The 24013-nt window shown below is 34.7% G+C and overlaps 1 protein-coding gene and 1 pseudogene across 3 annotated transcripts in view; one reads left to right on the plus strand and one right to left on the minus strand.

Moving 5' to 3' along the window:
* NFATC3 (nuclear factor of activated T cells 3) overlaps nt 1–24013 on the minus strand; it is a 92910-nt gene that overhangs the window by 56644 nt on the left and 12253 nt on the right. For all 3 annotated transcript variants that reach the window (XM_016164343.2, XM_016164337.2, XM_016164353.2), the window contains exon 2: nt 584–1718. In XM_016164343.2, coding sequence (XP_016019829.2) covers nt 584–1718 — 1135 coding nt within the window. The remainder of the gene's footprint in view (nt 1–583; nt 1719–24013) is intronic.
* On the plus strand, nt 10536–10654 carry LOC118611599 (annotated as a pseudogene).

Raw genomic sequence — 24013 nt, forward strand, 5'->3', positions numbered from 1 at the left:
AAACAATTAAAGTTAATTTTTATGTATCTTTTATTTTAGAGTGGAATAAGGATTTCAAATATAACACAAAACCCAAAAGCCATAAAGGAAAAGACAAATTTGAATACATAAAATTAAAAAATTTCTCTACAACAATAAAAAATCACAAACTTATAAAGACAAGACAAAAAATTACATAAAAAAACACTTGCCACAAATATGAAAGGTAAATTTCATTTGTATATTGAACTCTTAAAAATATAAAGCCTACTCCCAATTAGTCTTATTAATTTAATTCATACTATAATCCATCTTTTACAAGAAGCTTTTTTAGATAAGAAAATGCCTTCTTAAATGTAATTTGTTATTATCTACAATACATTACCTATACACTTTTAAAATTATAACTTTAGTCTATCTAAAGATATTTTTAAGACTCAAAGAAAAATAAATGTAGACTTTAAGTTATATGTCTGGAAGACACTGAAAAAAAAACATAATGGAAGAGGAAAATGGTCAAACCATTTTATACAGATAATGTAGTTATATGCCACCAATAACCCATAGGCATGAAAAATGACCAGCAGCCATTTCATCAACTCACCGAAATATAGGGGTGTGGCCAGGCTTGGGTTTGCTCCAGGTAAAGGGTGAAGGAACTGAAAGAAATTGGTCACCAGATGAGTCTTTCTTTAAAGGATACTGAGATCCAAGGCCATCATCTATTGAAGTTTCCCGGGATGGCGATAAACTCCCTTGATCATCTGAACAGAGCTCTAATTTTCCTGGTAGTACAGTAGCTTGATCTTCAGAAGTCTTCCTTGTTTTCAGAGGGATATCAGTCTCTACATAGTACTGAAATGGAAAAAGTGCAGGGCCAAGACCTGATCCACCCTGGACAGAAGCATTAAGCCAGGTATCTTCTGTTACACTTCCCCTGGGGGAGTGACCAGGAGAAGGAACAGGTGAGTGATGGGGTGAAAGGGACCCAGCATAACAAACCTCAGCACTAGAGTGTCGCCGTTTCCCACAGGGGGAAGTAGGCCTTGATGAGGGTCCCGAGGCTGGCCTGGGGCTCAGCCAATTTTCATCAGTGACACTAGATCTAGGAGAGTGGCAAGGAGACTGCCTGGGTGACAAGGAGTGTCCAAGTCCATACTGTTGATGCCAGGACTCTTCTCCAGGACAGCCCCCTGGAGAGCCACCAGGAGAAGTCAGAGGGGATCCAAGAGTAAATCGTGCAGCAGCTTCATTCAACTCTGAATCCACATCATCATAAATATGTGAAAGAGATTCACAAGAAGATGCATCTGAGAACCAGCTCCTAGAAGAGATGCTGCTGGCAGGACTAGGACTAAGGGAAGACTCCCGGTAAGATGGCTCAAGAGGAAGATAGAGATGATCTCTAGAAGGTCTTTCCAAATATTCCCTTTCTGGGTCATTTATGTGTAGGTCATCTTCATGAGCATCTATTTCTTGATGACAGTTAGGAGAGATGGATGTAATTTGAATACTTGGGCACTCAAAGGGTTTGGGACCACCTAACGGGCCATATTTAGATTCTGGAATCTCGCAAGTTCCTTCATAGTTTTTGTGACCTTGGTGCTGAACCGATGGTGACAAAACAGAAGAGTGAGACGGTAATCCATGATGTGGTAAGCAAAGTGGTGAGTTTAAAGTAGATGGAGGTGGGTCTACATTAAAGATGTAAATAGACGCACGATCATCTGGCTCAAGATCTGAGTGGAGGGAGCAAAAAATCAACAAAACAAGAAATTAGAAAATCAAATGTATAAATTACTGGATAAAAAAGTAAATAATAATTTTGAGAGAAAAAAAGTGGGACATAAAAGGTAAATCATTAGCTCCACTAAAGAGTGGTGTGTTTTTTTTACAAAATGTGTCTAGTTATTTCTGCAGATATATGTAATTATGTAATTTTTTTCTTTTTATTTCCACATTTTCTAAAATGAGAATAGAAAAACATGATCTGAAAACAATAAGTGCTTTTATAAAAGAAATAATCATATCCATAATTCTAAAAACCAGTCACAGAATTATAGAATGATATAATCGTACAAATTCAGCCTCATCTGGGGTCTGTAGGTTAAAACAAAGCAAAGAAAAAAAAGAATCTTTGAAAGGTTGTTAGTTGTAAGTATATATGTTAAATTTATTGATGAAAAAGATTATAGCCTCAACTCAGGAGACCTAGACTTTCATTTACTCCTGCCATTGACTGTGAGCTCTTAGTCAATTTTTTGTTTAATCTCTCCAAGGCTTTACTTACCCTACAGTAAAATTCAGAACCTTTCCTTTCGTTAAGGACATTTTTATGATTAATAGGTTATGAAAGTCCTGTGATGTTACTAGATCATTTACCTCAACCAGAAAATAATTCATCAGGGCTGTAACTTATGACTAATTGTTAAAGTAATCCTCATAAGGACAGAACTTTTAAAATACCCCTTACTGGAGTATTTAACACTAAACAAGTCCTGCCAAATTACCTACTGAGAGTGCATGCAGTAATAACGGTATTTTGCAACTTCACTTTTAGGAAAAAGTGATTATTATCTATTTTCACAGAGGCAGAAGTACTAAGCCCTAGTACAAGGTGCTGGTTGAACACCTTCACTTTTTCCAAAGAGATCATCTTTAGGAAACCAAAGACAAAATTATTCACAGATATAACAGAGAGAAGCACAAACCTTTAGTCTCTTCTTAAAAATACTCAAGGAGATCACATTGTTTCATTACATTCATATCCAAGAAAATAATACACATCTTTAGATAACTGGTGTTGCTGTCATTAATCAGCATCTTATAATTAAACTATTTCCATAAGTCCTAGATTTTGGAACTTTTAAGAAGTTCTGTGGTTAGTAAACGTATTCGGTAAAGAGTTTGTACATGTATTATAAGAACAAAACAAAATCCTGTAGGTTTAAACCTTGGCTCTGCTTTTCCATAGCTGTGTAAACTTGGACAAGTTACTTAACCTGCTAAAACCTCAGTTTTCTGAGGCGGTTTCTTCTATAATACTGGCAGGAGGTGAGTCATAGAGCATCATCTGAAACACACAGGGCTATTTTTAAGATAAGAAACCTAACACAATGACTGACAGCAAGAGCTTGATACATGTCAACTATTTTATCTTTCCCATTTTAAAATTTGAGATGAGTATGTTATATTATACTTTTTTTTTTAATTCTGAACTATTTCCTAATAAATTGAAATACCTTTTTAAGTATATCACTCAATCCACTCTTATTCCACTTACTGAATCAAGAGAAACAGGAAGTCAGACCTCCAAAGTAGAAAACCCACATTTGACTAAATTGACTAAAAAGCTACAGGAAAAATCTATTTTAAAAATAAACAAAAAGAAGAGGTTTTGAGAAAATTAGTAGTGATTGTCAAAGGTTACTGGGTTCCTTTTTGGGGTGATAAAAATATTCTAAATTGATTATGGTAATGCTTTGCACTATTCTATGAATATACTAATAACCACTGAATTTGTACAGTTTAAATGGATGAACTGTATGGTATGTGAATTATATCTCAATAAAGCTGTTATATAGCTAACATAATATCATGTATATTTGATCACAATCAAAATGATTTTAATTAAAAAATTGTTTATCTGACTATATGAAAATCATTATAAAGAAAACTATAAACAAATGCTATCACCTAACAGTTAATGTTTTCGTATATGTCATGGTCTACATGAGTATATATTTTATATACCTGTGATCTTAACATTATTATTTTTTTTCCCTAAACTTTTATTGAAGTGTAAGATACACACATAAAGGTGCATGTATCATAAGTACATGGTTTGATAAATTTTCACAAACAGACATACCCTGTTACGGCATTTTAAAAAGAAAAAAAAAAGGAACATGAACATTCCAGAAGACCCTCTTTGGCTCTCAGAATCCCAAGTCATTGCCTCTCCACCAAGAACAGCACTACAGTGACTTTTAACAGCATGGATTTGTTTTGCCTGTATAACATACAACATTGTCTTTCAATGTTTTTCATATTTTATTGAGCTTTATAAAAAGTTTCTAAACAATTTTCAAAGCCGTGTAAAATGTCAAGTAAATTATCATAGTTATTTCCTACCTTTTACTTTTATAAATAATGTGGTATTGACCATCTCGATAGGCGTAGCTTTTTGTCTTCTTTTGAATTAGCCTTCAAGGACAAATTCCTAAGGGTGGGGTTACTAAATCATAAGGTACACACATTTTTAGAGCTCCTACTATAATAAGAGATGTGTTTCAGAAGACCTGTTGTAATTTGTAACATTGGAGGGACATGACTATCAGTTTACCTCAGTTTCTCCAGAATGTTATTTCTAAATTTAGCCTAATTTAGAAATAAAATGGTTCTGTATGAAATATGATGTTTCAGAAAACTCCAAGTAGCTGAAAAAGGGGAAGTACTTATCCAATATAACAATAGGTTATTTCATCAGTTCAACAAGGTCATGAAACAATCAGTTTCTTTCTATATTCCTGTTTTGCCATTTTGAGGGTGCTAATTTTGTGCTGCTCACTTTTCAACCATTTATGTATATTTTGTCCTAAACCAGGAGTAATATAATCATTCGTTTGACAAATATTTTTTAAGTAGCCACTATGTAGCAGGCATGTTCTAGACACTAAAAACTCAAGAGTACACAAAACAAAACAAAGTCCCCATTTCCACAGAACTTATATTCTAGTAACATATGTCAGGTGGTGATATTTGCTATAAGGAAAAATAAAAGAGAATAAGAAGAATAGAGAGGACAAGAGGATAGGAAGGTCTGGAAAGGGTTCTTTCTCCAATATTTGAGGAGATGCCAAAAGGATATGAGGAACTAAGCTATACAGAATCTGGGGGAAGAACACTGCAGGTAGAGGAAACAGTGAGCGCAAAGGCCTGAAGATGGAATGTTCTGGAGTGTATAAGAAAAAGCAAAAAGACCAGTAGGAACAAGACTGAAGGGTTAGAATAATAAGGGCTGGGGCAGAGGGAATAATGAATAGTCAAGTAAGACCTCACAGACCAGTAGAATGACTTTTATATTATGAGGTGAGAGCTCACTGGAGGGTTCTTAGCAAAGGAGTGTCATAATCTGATATATATAATCTGATATATATTTAAAAGACTATTGTAATAATCCAGGTACAAAATAATGGCGCATAGGACCTGGGTGGTGGTGGTTTGTAAAAGGGGAGAAGCAGTAAGTGAATTTTTTCTTAAGGCAGAGCTGACAACTCACCGATAGATTGAATGTGAGAAAGGGAAGAGTTAAGGATAACTGCAAAGTTTTGGGCCTGAACTATTATAAGAACAGTATTTCTAACTACTGAAATGAAGAAGAAAGTAAGAGAGATTTCGAAGACATGAAATCAAAAATTCTACTTGGAACATATTAAATGTGAGATGCTAATAAGCTTCCCAAGTGGAGATGGTATCAAGGAGATAGTTGTATATAAAGTCTCAGGCAAGATATGTAAATTTGGGAGTCATTCATGTATAGAGAATGTTTTAAGCCATAAGACCAGAAGAGATGACTAGGGAGTGGATGTAGAAAGAGAAGAAAGCAGGCAACTGAGGAATAGCAGATTCCAAATTTTAGGGATCAGGGAGACAAATGAGTAAGAAGGAGAAGGGGCAGTCAGTGAAATGGAAGAACCAAAAAAAGAAACAAAATGAAGAAAGTGCTCATTCACTCAACAATTGTTTACAACACAAATACTATTTTCTGGAACTGTACTAGATGCTAAACATATAAACAGTAAATAAATCCTTGCCCTCATGAAGCATAACAAAAAAATTAAAAATTATAAGTACTACTAAGTGGTAGAAAAGAGACTAACGAAAGAACCTATTTTACAAAGGGTGTAAAATTGCGTTTTTGAAAAGGTAGCATATAAGTTAAAACCTAAAAGATGGTTAGGAACCAGCAATCAAAGAAAGGGGGTGGGATGGGAGGCAAGGGTAGATAAGGTGATAGCTCCAACACAGGGGGATAGTATGAGCAAACACTGAGTCAGATAAGACCCTGGCTTCTCCAAGGAAGTGAAAGGCTCAATATGTAGCTAGAGCTAACAACCTAAGGAGTAAAATGAAAGAAACAAAACCTAAAAGAATCATGGTAATGAGTTTGAATTTTATTCTATGGCAGTGGACACCATCAAAAAGTTTCAAAAGGGAATGACAGGATCTCTATTATATTTGAGAAGAACTTCAACTCTGTATCTAGTACCTAGAAAGTTCCCGATGTTATTAGATCTGTAGTGAAATACTTGTTAAAGTTTTTAGAATTATTTTCTCTTACAGAATTCATATTAATCCCTACGTGATGTCAACAAAATCCTTAATTGGAATTTTTGAACCACATATTTTTTTGGTAATGCTGTCAGTCTGAATGGTAAAGGGCAATAGCCAAGAACTTCCTACAACTTAGCTGACAAGTCACCTAATCACAAGGTGGTTGAGCAGGTAGAAGTAAAATAGGTCTCTGAACAATCCAACATGCACAGCATAAAAGTTCATATGCTTAACTCAGAGGAATTTTCATTAGACCCTCATTCAGACCCTTTATACACAATTTTTGGTCCCATTATATTACATTTTCATCAAGTCCACAGATTAGAAACAGGAAATCAGAATGGAGACAGGATGGTTACAAAGAAAAGGGAAGAAACAGGAAAAAAGAGGCAAACAGTCCAAAGGGCATAGTATCTTAGAATACCTTGTTCTTTAAGATTTCCATCTAACTGTATTGCCTCTTTACAAATCAAATTTTTCCTTTTAAAATATTATAAATTTATTCCATGTTCATTATTTCATAAATACAATAGCAAATGTCAGATTGGCCAGAGCAAATGATTTTATTTCTTAGATCCCACTCACAAAATAAGAATTTAAAATGGTAGATTAAAACAACTTACCCCCACAGTTGCACAACAATGAGTTACACTTAAAAATGGTTAAGATGATAAATTTTAGGTTATATATAATTTATCACAATTTAAAAAACAAAAACAAAATTCTGGCACCTTAGGTCAAAGGAGGACAGCAGCACCCAACTGTACTAGCAATCACAGAATTCTTCACCACCATACATTCGTATTTAAAAAATAAAAATACAGTTTTATGTAAGAATGTACTTAATAGAGTAGCAAAATTATTAACTTATTAAACCTCAACTCAACCCTATGAGAAAAAAAGGGGGGGAGGAAAGTCACCCTTGAAAGACTATAGTTTCATTCCAATGTAATTATTGTTCCAATGCTATTTCAGTGTTTGACTGATCCTGAAATCCATACCCTTCCCCCCAAATAAACTGTAGATGAAGCAAACATTCTATATCAGAATAATGTCTTTAAGCATTTCAAGATCTGAATACAAAACCTGAGGGAGTGCTGCTTTATCTTTTTCCCAAGTGTCACCAAAACTCAAGTTCTGGATATGGTATCAGTGGCTACTATAATCTCAATATGACAAATAGTTCTAAGACCAGATTTCCAATTTTGGACTTCTCAAACTGGGGGTGCTTAAGAAATCTGACCATCTGAAGACTTATTTGTCTGTGTTCCTTCAGCCACCAGGGGGCCCCACGCAAGCACGCAGTAACCTGAGCAACACAGGTTGCCTAGGAATGTCTTTAGTACACTATAAAGTAGGGGTTGGCAAAACACGGCCCACTGGCCAGCAAAATACAGCCCATGGGCCAAACCTGACCTACCATCTGTTTTGCACAGCTAAGAATGGTTTCAAACAGTTGAAGAAAGATCAAAATAATACTGTTCCATGACACAAAATGATGAGAAGTTCAAATTCTGGTGTCCACTAATAAAGTTTTATTGGAACACAGCCATATTCACTTATTTATGGTTTACGGTTACTTTCATACGAGTGTAGCTGAGTAGCTATGACAGATATGATTTCCCACTACTACTTGGTGCACTAAAAAATTGTAGTGACACAGTTCTAACTTGACAGCATTCCAAACACACTGCGTATCAATGTATTGCAACATTTTTAAATTTACCAATGTATACACCTCTCATTCAAAACAGGAAAGAGAAAAGTGGACTTCCAAATGAATGTCATGTTTTCACGGCACAGTACAGTGTGGTTTATTTTGTTATAAAATTAGATGCCAAAGTATTATGTTTATTATGCAATGGCATGGCTATGGTATAAGAATACTTTATAGATCAGCATTACCACAGTAAGCATTCATCACAATACTCCCAACTCACAGAAAAAATTAGAAAAAGCAAAATACCTCATCACAATAGAATTTCTTCACAAAAAGAAGTAAATAAAAATGAGGTTGCTACCACAGAAAGTTTCTGAATGGCTCATTTGTTAGAAAAGCAAAGAAAGTCATTTACTAATGATGATTTATTTAAATTGTATTTGATTGCAGCAACTGAAGAAACTTGTTCAGAGAAAATAAACTTGTATAAGGCTTAGCCTTTCAGCAAGAATGGGTGGTTGAAAAATTGAGGACACTGGTAACAACATCAATAAGCAATTACAAAATAAGACAAATGATTTCAAGTGGTTTTCCTTCGCTCCTGATGTGTAACTAGATGTTACTCTTCTGCTCAATTATTATTTATTTGAAGAGTTAATGCAGAGTTTAAGTGAGTAAAAAATTAGCCAAAGAATAGTCTTCATGAACAACTTCAAGCAAGAATATCTTCAAAGAAGTGGACTCTATTAGGACATTTAACTGATACTGGGAGAAAAAAATGTTATGAGAATACTGTGATAATAACACTATAAACTGTACACCACTAAATTAGACAATCTACAAGAAACGGCACATGCTTAGAAAAAACACAAATTACCAAAACTAACTCAAGAAACAGAAAATCTCAAGAGACCTATACCAAGTAAAGAGATTAAATCAGTAGCCAAAAAATCTCCCAACAAAATAAGTCCAGAAAAGGTTGGTTTCATGAGTGAAATCTTCACGCTTAGAGAAGAATAAACAACAATCTTTCTCAAACTTTTCCAAAAAATAAAAGAGTAAAGAACACTTCCTAACACATTCTATTGCGCCCATATTACCCTGATATCAAAGCAAGACAAAGATTCCACAAGAAAACTATAGACCAATATCTCTTATGAACAGAGACACAAAAATCCTCAGCAAAATACCAGGAAACCAAATCTAACGGCACATTAAAAGGGCCAAATGGAATTTATCCCAGAAATGAAGGGTGGCTCAACAAATAAAAATTAATTACTAAAATGAAGGGAAAAAAAATCCACACATGATCATCTGAATTGACAAAGAGAAAGTATTTGACAGAACTCAACACTCTTTCATGATTGAAAAAAAAAAAATCCTTCAGCAAACTAGGAATAAAAGAGGAACTTCCTTAAAATGATTAAGGGCACTTATGAAAAACCCACAGCGAACATCACACTTACTGGTGAAAAACTGAAAGCTTTCTCCCTAAGATCAGGAACAAGACAAAGATGCCCACTTTCACCACTGCTATTCGACACTACTGGAAAGTCCTAGCCAGAGCAATTAGGCAATAAGAATAAATAGAAGGCATCCAAATTGTTAAGGAAGAAGTAAAACTGTTCTATTTGCAGATACATGATTCTACATATGAAAAATCTCATAGAATACACAAAACACAATAAGAGCTGATAAATGAATTCAGGAAAGTTGTAGGGTAGAAGATCAACACATAAAACTAAGTGTGCTTCTACAAACCAAAAAGGAAATTACATAAACAATTCTATTTGCAATAGGTTCCAAAAAAATACAATACTTAGGAATAAATTTAACTGAGGTTAAAAAAAAAAAACTGTACACTAAAAACTATAAAATATTGCCAAAAGATATTAAAGAAGACCTAAATAAATGGTAAGAGTTCCCTTGTTCATGGATTAAAAGTCAATACTGTGAAAATTGCAATACTCCACAAAGCAATCTACAGAGTCGATGCAATCTCTACTAAAATTTCAATACTTTTCTGCAGAAATGGAAAGACCAATCCTCGAATTTGTATAAAACTGAAAGGGGCCCAGAATAGCCAAAATAACTTCTAAAACAACAACACAGCAGGACAACGCACACTCCACAATTCAAAACTTACTTCAAAGCAACAATAATCAAAACAATGTGATACTGGCATAAGGACAGACGTACAGAATAATGGAACAGAACTGAGTCCAGAAATAAATCCAAAACATCTATGGCCAACTGATTTTTGACAAGGGTTCTGGAACAATTGAAGAACCGCATACAAAAGAAATGAAGTTGAATCCCACTTCACACTATATATAAAAATTAACTCGAAATGGACCAATGACCTAAATCCAAAAGCTAAAACTATAAAACACTTTTGAAAAAAACGTGGTGTATACCTTCATGACTTCGGATTTAGCAATGAGATTCTTAGACTTGATACTAAACGCACAGGCATCGAAAGAAAACTAGATGAAACTGACTTCATAAAAATGAAAAACTTTGGTGCAGAAAAAGGTACTATCAAGAAAGTGAAGACGATGTCTACAGCCATGCTGCCCTGAACAAGGCTGATCCCATCTGATCTCAGAAGTTAAGCAGGGTCAGGTCTGGTTAGTACTTGGATAGGAGACCGCCTAGGAAAACCAAGTGCTGTAGGCATAAAAAATCAAAAATAAATGAATGAATGAATGAATAAATAAATAAATAAATAAGAAAGTGAAGACAACCCAGAGAACAAGAGAAGTATTTACCAATAATATATCTAATAAGGGTTTAGTGTCCAGAATATATAAAGAACTCTTATAGCTTAACAACAAAAAGTCAAACAACCCAATTTAAAAATAAGCAAAGGACATTTCTCCAAAGAAGATATATAAATTGCCAACCAGCACATGGAGTGATGTTCACCATCACTGGTCCTCAAGGAAATGCAAATTAAGAGATACCACTTCAGACCCACTAGGATGGTGTTAATTCACACACACACACACGCACACACACACACAGAGAGAGAGAGAGAGAGAGAGAGAGAGAGAGAGAGAGAGAGAGAAAATCACAAGCAGTGAGGATACAGAGAAATAGCAACCCTCATACATTAGTGGTAGCAAAGTAAAATGGTGCAGCCGCTATGGAAAACAGTTTGGCAATGCCTCAAAAAGTTAAACACAGAATTACCATAGGATCCAACAATTCTACCTTTAGGTATATACCCAAGAGAATGAAAATGTACGTCTTCACAGAAAATTGTACACAAATCTTTATAGCAACGTTATTCATAATACCCAAAGGTAGAAATGACCAAATGTCCACCAATGGAAGAAAAGGGAAGCAAATTATGGTGCATACATACAATGGAATATTATTCAGCCATAAAAAGGAGCAAAATATTGATGCTGCAACCTGGATGGACCCGAAAAACATTGTGCTAAGAGAAAGAAGACAGACAAAAATGGTTACATCTTGTATGATGCTTTTAATATGATATATCTAAAGTAGTCAAAGGGTGGGGAGGAGAAAATGGGGAGTGATTACTTAATGACTGTGGGTATTTTTAAGGGGTGATGAAAAAGTTCTGAAACCAGAGCGAGCTAGTGGTTGCAAAACATTTTAAGTACACAAATTACCACTTAATTGTATACTTTTAGATGGTTAATTGTATGTTATGTAATTTTTGCCTCAATAAAAAAAAAAAAAATTGAAAGAATTTCCAGACAGTGGACTGAAGACACACTTTTGCCCCTTCCCAACTTAAACTCCACTAAATGATAGTAAAAAAAAATTTTAAGGGTAAACTCACGAAAACAAAAGAACCAGAGATGAAACCATGGCGACAAAACTTTTAGAAGCTGAAATGCAGTACACATGGTAACTGATTTAGCACCTGAAAAAGCTAAAACTTAAGCCAGCAGTGAAAAGAACTCCAAAAACTCAGGAAATGCACTACCGGGTACTTCTGGAAGTGGAAGTGAAGACAAGGCTGAAAACAAAATAGGCACAAAGTTTCCCAATTTCTCATACCTCCTCACTCTGCACTACTGGATGAATGTTCCTCTAGGCACAAGACTGAAGGTTTTCTTAAGAGGCAAAACAGAAGGGCAATTGAGACTGAGAGTCATACTGAAAACAGAGTAATGAAATAAAAGTCTCTCCAAATCTTGGATATTGAAACTCCCAGCACCTTTCCCTACCTTTCAGGCAATAGACTAGAGGACTCTTCTCTTAGGAATCTGATTAGCCTAAGAGAAAAGACCTACAGTTAATGACATCGCAAGTAACCTAGTAAAATTAAATTCCTACAATGAGGGCTGCAGTTAGCAAGTGCCACTTATGATCACAAAACTGCTATTAAGATTTTGGTGTTCTATTTTTAAAAATAAGCAGATAGCCAACGATGATCAAACATCTGACAAAAGATTCAACATTAAATACAGACACAAAAAGGACAGTAGAAGAAAAAGACTATGCAGTAAGATGGAAACCTCAAAAATAAAAACAAAGCCTATCCTCAATAACCTCAGAGGTAAAAAAAAAAAAAAAAAAAAAAGATATTGTAATGCTGAAACAAGAACATGTGCTTATTTAAAAAGATAAAATAAGAAAGAGACCCTAAAAATTAAAAATAACAAATGGAAAGCTCAAAGGAAAATTGAAAGATCAAGCTGAAAAAATTTTCCACAGAGTTAAGCAAAGAGACAAATAGGAAATGGGAGAGAATACTAGAATCTGTCCAGGAGTCCCACCATTGAAATTTGAGTTCCAGAAGAAAATAGAAAATGAAGAAAAAGAAATAAAGGACCACTGAGGGTCCAGAACAACGGATGAAAAAAGATCCACACTAACACAAATCATCATGAAACTTCATAACATAAAAGAAATAGAAGAACCTAAAAGACTGGGAGAAGGGGTACAGATTACACATGAAGAATGGAGAATTAGGGTGTTATCAGACTTCTCAAGAGCAAAACTGTAAGCTAGAAGAAAATAAGAGAGAAATACCTTCAAAACTCTGAGAAAAAAAGTATATCTAGAATTTTACATCAGCCATAATTGTGAAGGAAGAATAAAGACATTTTAAAATATGTATGGTCTCAAAAATTTACCTTCTGCTACCTTCAGCTACTGGAGGAATTACTCCACAAAAACGAGTTTAAAGTCATCAAGCAAAAGGAGGACATATATTCAAGAAATAGGTGATCCAATATAATAGAAAGGCAAAAGGACTCCTCAGAATGATAGCCAACGCAGAGCTCACAGAATAACAGATGTACAACAGCTTAGTCTAGATTACAGAAGTTTAAAAGGCTCTGAGAGGGAAGTGTCCAAGAAATCAAAATTGACAGATTAAACTAACGTTTGAAAGTGTTGAGATGAGATTCAGGCACCTGGAGGAGATTTAGGAATGAATTAGTGTTAAGTACACAGAATAACAACAATTATTAACTCTAGAAACAGTAACAAACCATACAAGGAAAATAAATACTACTATGACTTAGCAATGAATCCACTATCTGTAGTCATAATAACACAAGCAATCTAACCGCAATTATGATATAACCATATTGGGGAGTGAGAAAATGTGCAACTGGAAGTGTGTAATTGGAAGTGACAATGTGCTAAATCTCATTTTCTGTAATGGAAGTCAACAGACAATGGCAAAAACAGAAAAATCAAGAAATAGCAGTATGAGCATTGTATCTAAGAGATTTGAAGGTAAATACCAAAAAAAACTGCTGAAAGAAATGAAAGCAGCTGCCCCCTAGGCAGGGAAAAAAGGAAAGCAAGGTGGACGCAGAGTTGTTTTCCAAAATAAGCTGAACAAATTGATTCTTTAAACAAAGATATGTATAATTTTGATAATACTTTGTAATAGCTAAAAAAATAAATAGAATTTTGCAAGAAAAAAGAAAGTTAACGAGCTAAATTCAAAACAGTTCAGAAACTTGGAAAGGAGAATTAGGATACTAAAAAGGAAATTAGAACAAAATGATGAGTAATTTTTTTTTTTTAAAAAAAAAAAGGAAAATGTTGAAAATGAGATATTGACAGTTTATCAGAAAAAATAATGCAACAAAGAAGCAAAAGAAAGTGAACTAATTTACACTCCAAGTTCATTAAGCAAAGGAAATCCACTTTACCCAAGAACATATTAAGAAGCACTGTGCTAAAATAAATGTGAAATTTCACACAGGTCCTCAATTCTACTATATCCCACCAAAGCAGAAAGGAAATATTTCTGAGAAGAGTTTCAAAAAGCAAAGGACTCCACTCTCTTTAGGTTCTATCACTGCTAAAAAATAATGATGAACAGTTAATAGATCAAAGGAATTCTCACAACAAAAAGAAGACAGAAGAATCATTTGGCAACTGCCTACAGTACTTAGCACGCTACTACACTTGATTATACAGACAAAAGTCAATAGCACCAAAAAGTAGTGATGCGATCACAGCTTAACATTCACATGTAGGAAAAAATAAATAAGGTCAATTTACAGTCAACTAAGAGAACACATAATGTGTACTAGTATGCTTTTGTAAAAAAAAAAAAAAAAAAAAAAAAAAAAAAGCCAGAAAATTTTTTCCTAAGATAGTCATTACAGCGGCCTACAAGGAGAAAACAACTGGAGAAAATCAAATCTACCTAGATTATAGGTAGATTTGAGTCCATCCCATGTCACATTTTTACCAACAGGGCAAGAAATCCTAGTAGCAATAGGTAGGTGAATTATTTTTGAAAACAGTAAACCATAGATATCAGCATTTAAAACCTGTCCTTTTCAAGTTACTTATGAATAAACAATATAAAGATCTCAAATATATACTCATGTTCCCAAATATTACACTGTTGTATTAATTATACATGATGGCAGCTACTATGGAAGACAAAATTCAGAATGACCATGAGAAGCTGGGGGAAAATCTCTTAAAAGCAAAGAGAGAACAACAAAGTGGTCTAATTATGTTTTCAATGCAAACACAATACGGTAAGACCACGCTATAGAAAAATTAGCTGTGTCTCACATTCAGGAGGTAGTGAGGAATAACACAACAAGCGGGAGGGTGGATTGAAAGAGAAAAATAGAATAGAGATCACTGACTTTGGAGTCAAATACACGCTGCCTTACATTCATCAAGTTAATTAATCCGTCTGAGTTTCAATTACCTTACTGTAAAGTGAGAATAATATCTACACTGAAACGTTCTTGTGAGGATTCTAGATAATCTATATCGACACTTAGCACTGTATCTGAAACAGATATCAAATAAATGTTCGATTTAGAACAGAAACAAATCTGGGTCTCGATAACGTGCATATAACTATTGACTATAATTTTTATTCAACAATACAGTTCCATTACTTAAAAAAAAAGCATATTACCAGACAATAAAAGCATAATATCAAAAATTTTTAAGTAGTCCTCTAATAAACCACATCAATAAATCCTTTACCACAGTGATATGAATACTAATCTTGCATTTTCCATGAGTATACACACAAGAACCATAGTTTCCAAAAACAAATGTCATGTAATATAATTCTTCCACTTTTTTCAAACCCAGAACTGCCTTTTAGTTTCTTCTCTTAATCTCTTACTACCCTGCACTTTTCCCCTGGGCTTCAGGCTACTAACAAGGATGACACCTCCAGCTCTCAATCTCTTTAACAGGATACTCCCTCCATCCCCATCTCTCTAATTTGAGGCTGCTTCCCTTGAGAACAGTGTTTCTCCAGCAATTATTATAGTGACAACCCATTTAGCAAAGGATTTTGATCCCTACTGCCTATACCATCCTCAAATATATATGTACTTCTACGAATATCTACATTTACACTTTCATTTCTTTCTTTCTCAGAAAAAAAAAGTGACTTGTCTCCGAAAAGAAAAAAATAAAAATAAAAAAGGAAAAGAAAAAGAAAAAAAAAACTCATCTCTCCATCTAAATTCCATTCTATAGTTCCAACAGTTATCTTCCTTTTCATCACTTCAACCTTCCCGACTTTTTTCCACTGGCTACTTCCTTTAATTTATCACTTCCTTTAAAAAGCTTCCCTGAGATCTGAGTTCTTCATTAGGGTCTTTTATTTTCCTCCTTCCTTTAAAACACTGGTTTCAATAGGGAACAATTTTGCTCCCAATGGAACATTGGACAATGTCTGAAGGTGTTTTTTGGTTGCCACTTCTGGAGGGATACTACTGGCATATATCCCAAGTATGAGCCTGGGATGCTGCTAAACATCCTACAATGCACAACTCAAGCCTCCCCAAAGAATCATCCAGTACAAAATGTCAACAGTTCCAAAGCTTAGAGACCTTGCTTTCAAAACTAAAAATATAGAAAGAGTAGTGTACTATCACTGTCTCTACTTCCTCACTTTCAAAGTCATCTGACTTCAGGTCTCATCCATCCACTGAAATAGCCCTTAATACAGTTTGCACACCTACATCCATCTCTTTGAAGAAACAGACACCACTCTAATTGAAAGGTAATAATAAAGATGAAAGCAGAAAATAAATGAAACAGAAAACAACACAGTAAAAAAAAATCGATGAAGCCAAAACATGATTCATTGGGAAGATCAAGTGAACTGAAAACATGTTCACACAAAAATCTGTACATGATTCTTTATCAGGAGGAAGAAGCAAGATGTCTTTCAGCAGATGAATGGAAAACTAACTGTGGTAACCCATATAGTTAAATACTTTATAGTAATAAAAGGGAACTAGCTATTACTTCATACAATGACATGATGAATGTCATCTTAAATGTATTTGCAAAGTGAAAGAAACCAGACACAAAGATGATGGAACTGTTCTGTATGGTACTGGGGTAAGGAATACATAACTCTTTGCATCTATCAAAACCAATAGAACTGTATATCACAAAAAATGAATTTTCATGTATGCAAATTTTTAAAAAATCAACCAGAAGCTTGGGAGAGTCCAGGATGGAAAGCACACAATGTGAAAAGAGTGTACTGTATTACAATCATATGACATAACCTCTTACAACACTTACAACTCAACAACGGAAAGACAAAAACAACTCAATTTTAAAATGGGACTATTTTTAGGACTTGAATACACATTTCTCTAAAGAAGATATACAAATAGCCGGTAAACACATGAAAAGATGCTCAACATCATTATTCATTAGGGAAAAGCAAATCAAAACCACAGTAAGACCAAAAATGAAAAATAAGTATTGGAGACAATGTGGAGAAAATGGAACTTTCATACATTCTTAATGGGAATGTAAAATGGTGTAGCTAGTATGGAAAAGTTTGGCAGCTCCTCAAAAAGTTAAACATGGAATTAACATATAATCCAACAATTCTACTCTTAGATATATACTCAAGAGAAATGAAAACATGTCCTCACACAAAACTTTGCAGATGAATATTTACGGCAGCACTTGTAACAGTTAAGCCTGTACGCTGAAAACTACAATACTGCTGAGAAATTAAATATTAATAGTGATATATAATAATAAAAGTAAATGGAGAGAGACATTTTATTCATGAAGTGAAAGACTCAATACTGATATCAGTTCTTCCAAAACTGGCCTAGAGATTCAATATAATCCTAATCGAAATTCCAGTAGGCTTTTTTGTAGAAATTGGCAAGCTGATTCTAAAATTAATATAAAAAAATCAAGGATTCAGAATAGTGAAAACAATTTGATAAACATGGTTGAAAAAGTGATACTATCTGATTTCAAGAGTTACTATAAAGGTACAGGATTCATGATACTGTAGTATCATGAAAGGACAGACACATAGCTCAAAATAGAAGAGTCCAAAAATAAACTCACATATGTAGTCAACTGATTTATAACAAAGGTGTAAAGGCAATGCAGTGGAGAAAGGATAGCCTTTTCAACAATGGGGCTAGAAGAATTGGATATCAATACGTAAAACAATGAACTTGGGTCCATATCTCACACCATACACAAAAAATATTAACTCCAAATACATCATAGACCTAAATGTAAAACTGAAAACTATAAAATCTCCAAAAGAAAACCTAGGAGAAAATCTTTGTGAACTTAATTTAGGCAAATATTTCTTAGATATAATATCAAAACACAATCCATAAAGAACAGATTGATAAATCAAACTTCATCAAAACTAAAAACTTGCACAAAAGACACTGTTAATAAAAAGAAGCCACAGATTGGGAGAAACTCTTTGCAAAGCATATATCTGATAAAAGACTTGTGTCTAAAAAATTAAAGGACTCTCAAAACTCAGCAATAAAGAAAACAACCCAATTTTAAAAGAGGCAAAGATCTATTGGGGGGGGGGGGGAATGGCATAGATGATAGAGGCTTTGTTCATCCCTCTTGTATCCAAATCAAAGTTGTGACCGAAACATGGAGCAAACAGCAAGCAAAGTTGCCTGGAATCTACAAGAACAAAAGCACTACAACTAGGAAGAGAAATAAGAAATCATCCTGCAACAGTAGAAGGTAAGACCGGGCAAAGACGCGAGGCTGCATGGGACAGAGGCTGCAGCAGCGGCAACAAGCAGCTGCAGACACCTCTTAAAGGGGCCCTGTGTCTGCAAGCAGACTTTGACAATGATGGACCTACTCGCTCTGAGCATGAGCGCCAGGTGGGCTGCACAGGATGCAGGCGGGGGCGGGGGGGCGCACCAGGGATTTCCAGGGGAACAATGAGTTGGAGTGAGAACCAGATGCGAGGCTCTCTCCCCAGCAGAAATGGTGGCGATATCCACCATTTGTTCCTCTGTTGAGCCCTCCCTTTCCCCTGCACAGACACAGCACAACCATAGCAGAGACTTCATCAAATAGATAACAGTGGTGGCTACCCCCGAAGGATTCCCTCAGACTTCGCCTCCCCAACTCATGGGCCCACACAAGCCACAACCAGTTGTGTCCAGTGCTCCTTGCTGAGCCAACTCCAAGACTCACACTAGTGGCAGCTGACCTCAGTTTTTAGCATGGCCTCTGGAGGCAACTATAAGCACAACTTCTGTGGACTGCTTACTGAATCTTGACAAGTGGACCCGGAAGGGCACAGTCTGGGGCTGAATTAGGCCTGTAGCTGAACCCCTCTCAGGACTGTGAGGCTGGACACCTACTACACAAAGCCATATGAATAAGACCGGAGACTAAGGAGCTTTGCTTATTACATAGAAACAGACACAGAAAGACAGCCAAAATGCAAACACAAAGAAGCAGAAACCCTGAGAGAACAGAAGAGATCCAGGAGTAATGGAGTCAAGGAATCTAACAGATGCAGAGTTCAAGACACTGATTATAAAGATGCTCAGTGAACACAGGGGAAGAGTAGATGAACTCAGTGAGAACTTTAACAGAGATAACAAATATAAAAATGAAAATGGAAATTATAAAAGTGAAAAAGAAATGGAGAACACAGTATCTGATATGAAGAGTATATTAGAGGGAATCAACAGAGTGGATAAAGGGAATTGAACCACTGACATAGAGTGTGGGGAAACAGGATGCTCAATCAGAACGGCAAAAAGAAAAAAGAAAAAGAAAGGAAGGAAAGAAGGAAAGAAGGAAAGAAGGAAGGAAGGAAGGAAGGAAGGAAGGAAGGAAGGAAGGAAGGAAGGAAGAAAGAAAGAAAGAAAGAAAGAAAGAAAGAAAGAAAGAAAGAAAGAAAGAAAAGCCAATACTATAATAACAATTTAAGGAGCCTATGGGATATAATCAAATGTAAAAATATCCATGTCATAGGGGTACCTGAAGGAAAACAAGAAGCTTAAGAGCTATTTGAAGAAATAATGATGGAAAACTTCCCTAACCTGGTGAAGAAAATAGACATACAACCTCAGGAAGCTCAGAGTCCCCAAAAAAATGAACCCAAAGAAGCGCACACCAAGACACATTGTAATTAAAATGCCAAAGGATAAATACAAAGAGAGAATCTTAAAAGCAGCAAGAGAAAAGCAGTTAGTTACCTACAAGGGAGCACCCATAAGATTGGCAGCTGATTTCTCAAAAGGAACCATGCAGAACAGAAGGGCTTGGCACACAATATTTGACATGATGAAAAACAAGGACCTATAATTGAGAATACTTTATCCAGCAAAGCTATCATTTAAAGTCAAAGGACAGGTAAAGAGCTACCCAGACAAAAATAAGCTAAAAGAATTTATCAACACTATGCCAGTTTACAGGAAATGCTGGAGAGACTTCTTTAAGAAGTAAAAAACGTGATTAAAAAACATGAAAAAAAATGGTAATAACTACATTCCTATCAACAAGTGCCTCAAATGGAAAAGAATTAAGAGCTCCAACTAAAAGATAGGGAAAATGAATGGATAAGAAAACAAGACCCCTACATATGCTCCTACAAGACACTCACTTCATATTAAAAGATGCACGCAGACTAAAAGAAAGGGGATGGAAAAAGATATTGCCTTGTGGACCTAGAGAGTTTTGTGCTGAATGAAATAAATCAGATAAAGACAAATATCACACAATTTCACCTACACATGGGATCTAAAGAACAAAATAACAACAACAAAAATGGAAATAAACTCATAGATATAGAGAATATTTTGAGGGCTACTAGATGGAAAGGGGGTTGGGGGTTTCAGCAAAAAAGGGCAAAGAGATTAAGAAGTACAAATGGATAGCTACAAAATAGACATGGAGATATAAAGTGCAGCATAAGTAAAATAGTTAACAATGTAATAAATATGTAAGGGGGAAGAAGGGTACTAGATTTAGCTGGGTGATCACTTTGTCAGTTATACAGATCTCTGATCACTATGCTGTACAAATGAAACTAATATATTATTGCATGTTAACTATGAAAAAACTCATTGAACTGTACAATATAAATATGAGAAACTAATTGTCTATTATATTTCAGTAAAGCCAGAAAAAATAAAAGAGGCAAAGACTTGAATGGACACTTGACTAAAGATGATATAGATGATAAAAAAGATCTTAATAGTATTAGTCATTAGGGAATTATAAATTAAAACCATAATGAAATACCACTAAATACCCATCAGAATGGCTAAAATAAGAAATAGTGATAATACCAAATGCTGCCTAAGAAGCAGAGAAACAGGGTAATCGATGCACTGCTGGTGGGAACGTAAAAGTTTGGCAGTTTCTTATAGAACAAAACTCATGTTTTGTTAGAGGTTGGGAGGTAACTGCACTTTTGGGGAATTTATAACCAAAGAAATGAAAACTTATTCACAAAAAAAATATACACACAAATGTCCATAGCAATTTTATTCATAATAGCCAGTAACTGAAAATAACTAAATGTCCTTCAATGGGCAAAGGTTAAACAAATTGTAATATATCCATATTATTGAATAATACTCAGGAATTAAAAGGAACAAACTTAGTATATGCAACAACTTGGAAGGATTGCCAGGGAACTATACTGAGTGATAAAAACCAACCTTAAAAAGTTAAATAGTATATGACTGAATTTATATAACATTTTCTTGAAATAAAATAATAGAGATGAAGAACAGATTAGTAGTTACCAAGAATTAGAGATTGGGCCAGGGAGGAGGGAGGGAAGTGAATGTGACCATAAGTGGTTAGTGAGATGGAACTTTGGGGTAATGGAACAGTTCTGTATCTTGGCTGTGGTGATGGTTATATGAATTGACACAGGATAAAATTACACAGAAATACACACACACACACACACACACACACACACACAAAAGGGTACAGGTAAAACTGGTGACATCTGAATAAGTTTGGTGGATTGTACCAATGTTATTTTCCTGGTCTTGATAATATACTATAGTGATACAAGATGATGTTAGGGGAAACTGAGGGAAGCATACCCAGAACCTCCCTTCATGTATTTTCTGCAACTGTTGTGACTTTATAATTATTTCAAAAGAAAAAGCTTTTTGAAATAGGCAAAAGACTGGAACAGACATTTCACCAAAAAAGATATACAGGTAGCAGAAAGGCACACAAAAAGATGCTCAAGGGCATTAGTCATTAAGGAAAATAAAATAAAACCATAAGGAGATAACTACTATACACTTAAAGTTTGCCTTTTTCTCAAAAAGTTAAACTTATATCTAACACATGATCCAACCACTTCATTTCTAGGTTATTTATCCAAGGGTAAAGGAAATATGTCCACACACAGACTTTAATGCATGAATGCTCATAGCAGCTTTATCTGTAATAGTGAAACCTGGAAACAACCTAAAAGTCCAATCAAGTGGTGAACGGATAAAACGAATTGTGGTATATGCATATAATGGAAATTTTTCTCCAATAAAAATGATGACCTACTGATCTGCTCAATACATTGATTAATTTCAAAATAACAATGCTGAATGAACTCAGAGGGAAAAAAAGAGTATATACTTCATGATTCCATTTCTGTTCTCCAAAGTAACTTCAGCGGTTATCTGGATAAAGGAAAAAGGCCACTGGGAGGAAATTTCTGTGAATAATGGATATGTTCATTATCTTGAATGTGGTCCATAGATATACAACCCAACTGTCCCTCAATTTACTAGATTATCCATTCCATGTGTCTTTTTCTAACGCAGAAGAAAACTGCGTAAAAAGAGTCCATCAGTACAAAAAACTACTGAAGAAATAGGCCAATATAAATCATAAAAATATTTATTTCACATATTTTCACAAAAAAATGCTAATGAAATTTCAGAAAAATCAAAATAAATTTTATTTGCTGTAGGTGTCTGTACTGTAATCTAAAGCAATCAATCCTCTTTTTTTAATTGGCACAAAGTCACTATCTTCATCACTCGAAATATCTGGAAGTACTACTTCAGTTTCATTATTTATGCTTATGTTTTTGGATGATTTTTTCCCAGCCTCATTTTTTGCAAAGTTTTCATAAATTCTTTGATGTTCGCTACAACATTTTTAAAAATCTGTTCAATTTTAAGGCTCATTAAATCTAGAATTGCAATTTCCAGTTTTGCAGCCAACTGAAGAGCTTTGTAGATTATTTTCTGCAGCGAATGAAATTGGTTCCATGTCACTGCCCTTTTCATCAGTAGGATGGTTTGAGATATTAAGTGAATTAATTCATCATCAACCAATAATTCGTTAATATCATCTACATTCAAAGTGTCAGAGCCTTCTTTTTGATATTTATTTAATAAATTAATAATACTAGTTAATCCCATTTCAGTTGCTGGAACCATATTCCCTGGTACAACCACTTCTGGCCATCTTGCTTTCCACAAAGCATTTAAAATTGACAGCTTTATAGCACTCAAAGCTAAAGCAATATTCTTGATACAATTTAAAACTGTATTTATTCCAGGCTTCTGTTACTGTGATGCATTATCTTCAAGTTTATTAAAAATATCATTAAAACTCCATTTAATAGAATTAATCTTAAAGGTGGCAATAATGCCTTGATCTAAAGGTTAGAATAAGAAAGTTGTATTTGGTGGCAAATACACAACATTTATATTTGCAGGTTCTAAATTATGTGGATGAGCAAGTGCCTCATCTAAAAGTAAAAGTATTTTAAAGGGAAGACATTTTCCTTCATGTAAGTTTCAGCTTCTACAGCAAAACATTTATAAAACCAATCCTGAAAAACATCAGTGTCACCCATACTTTTTTATTTGCCATCCAATGAACGAGAAGATCATTAATAACTGTGTGTTAGTATCAGTTCTTTGTACATTGCTGCGTTAAGCAATTGTATTTAGAAAGAGTAACCACCAATAACGGTAATGAATATGAAAACCTTGTAAAACAAGACCACATAAATAGAGACCGCGGATAAAAAGTCCATGGAAACGGAAGGATTGGGGAGGATATTTACCGCATATAAAAAGTCATCCCCCCCCCAAAAAAAATCACATAAATCAAGGGATGTGTACACATGTGTCAAAACTTATCAAATTGTACACTTTAAATAAGTACAGCTTTTTATCGAAAGGGATCAGGATATGCCACATCAAAATATGCCACTTTTGCATAAGGATTAGTTGAGCTAAAGGCAACTGAAAAACAGCAGACACAAAAAGAACTCTC

The sequence above is a fragment of the Rousettus aegyptiacus genome, unplaced genomic scaffold, assembly GCF_014176215.1.
Source record: "Rousettus aegyptiacus isolate mRouAeg1 unplaced genomic scaffold, mRouAeg1.p scaffold_m13_p_14, whole genome shotgun sequence".
NCBI classification, from domain to species: domain Eukaryota; kingdom Metazoa; phylum Chordata; class Mammalia; order Chiroptera; family Pteropodidae; genus Rousettus; species Rousettus aegyptiacus.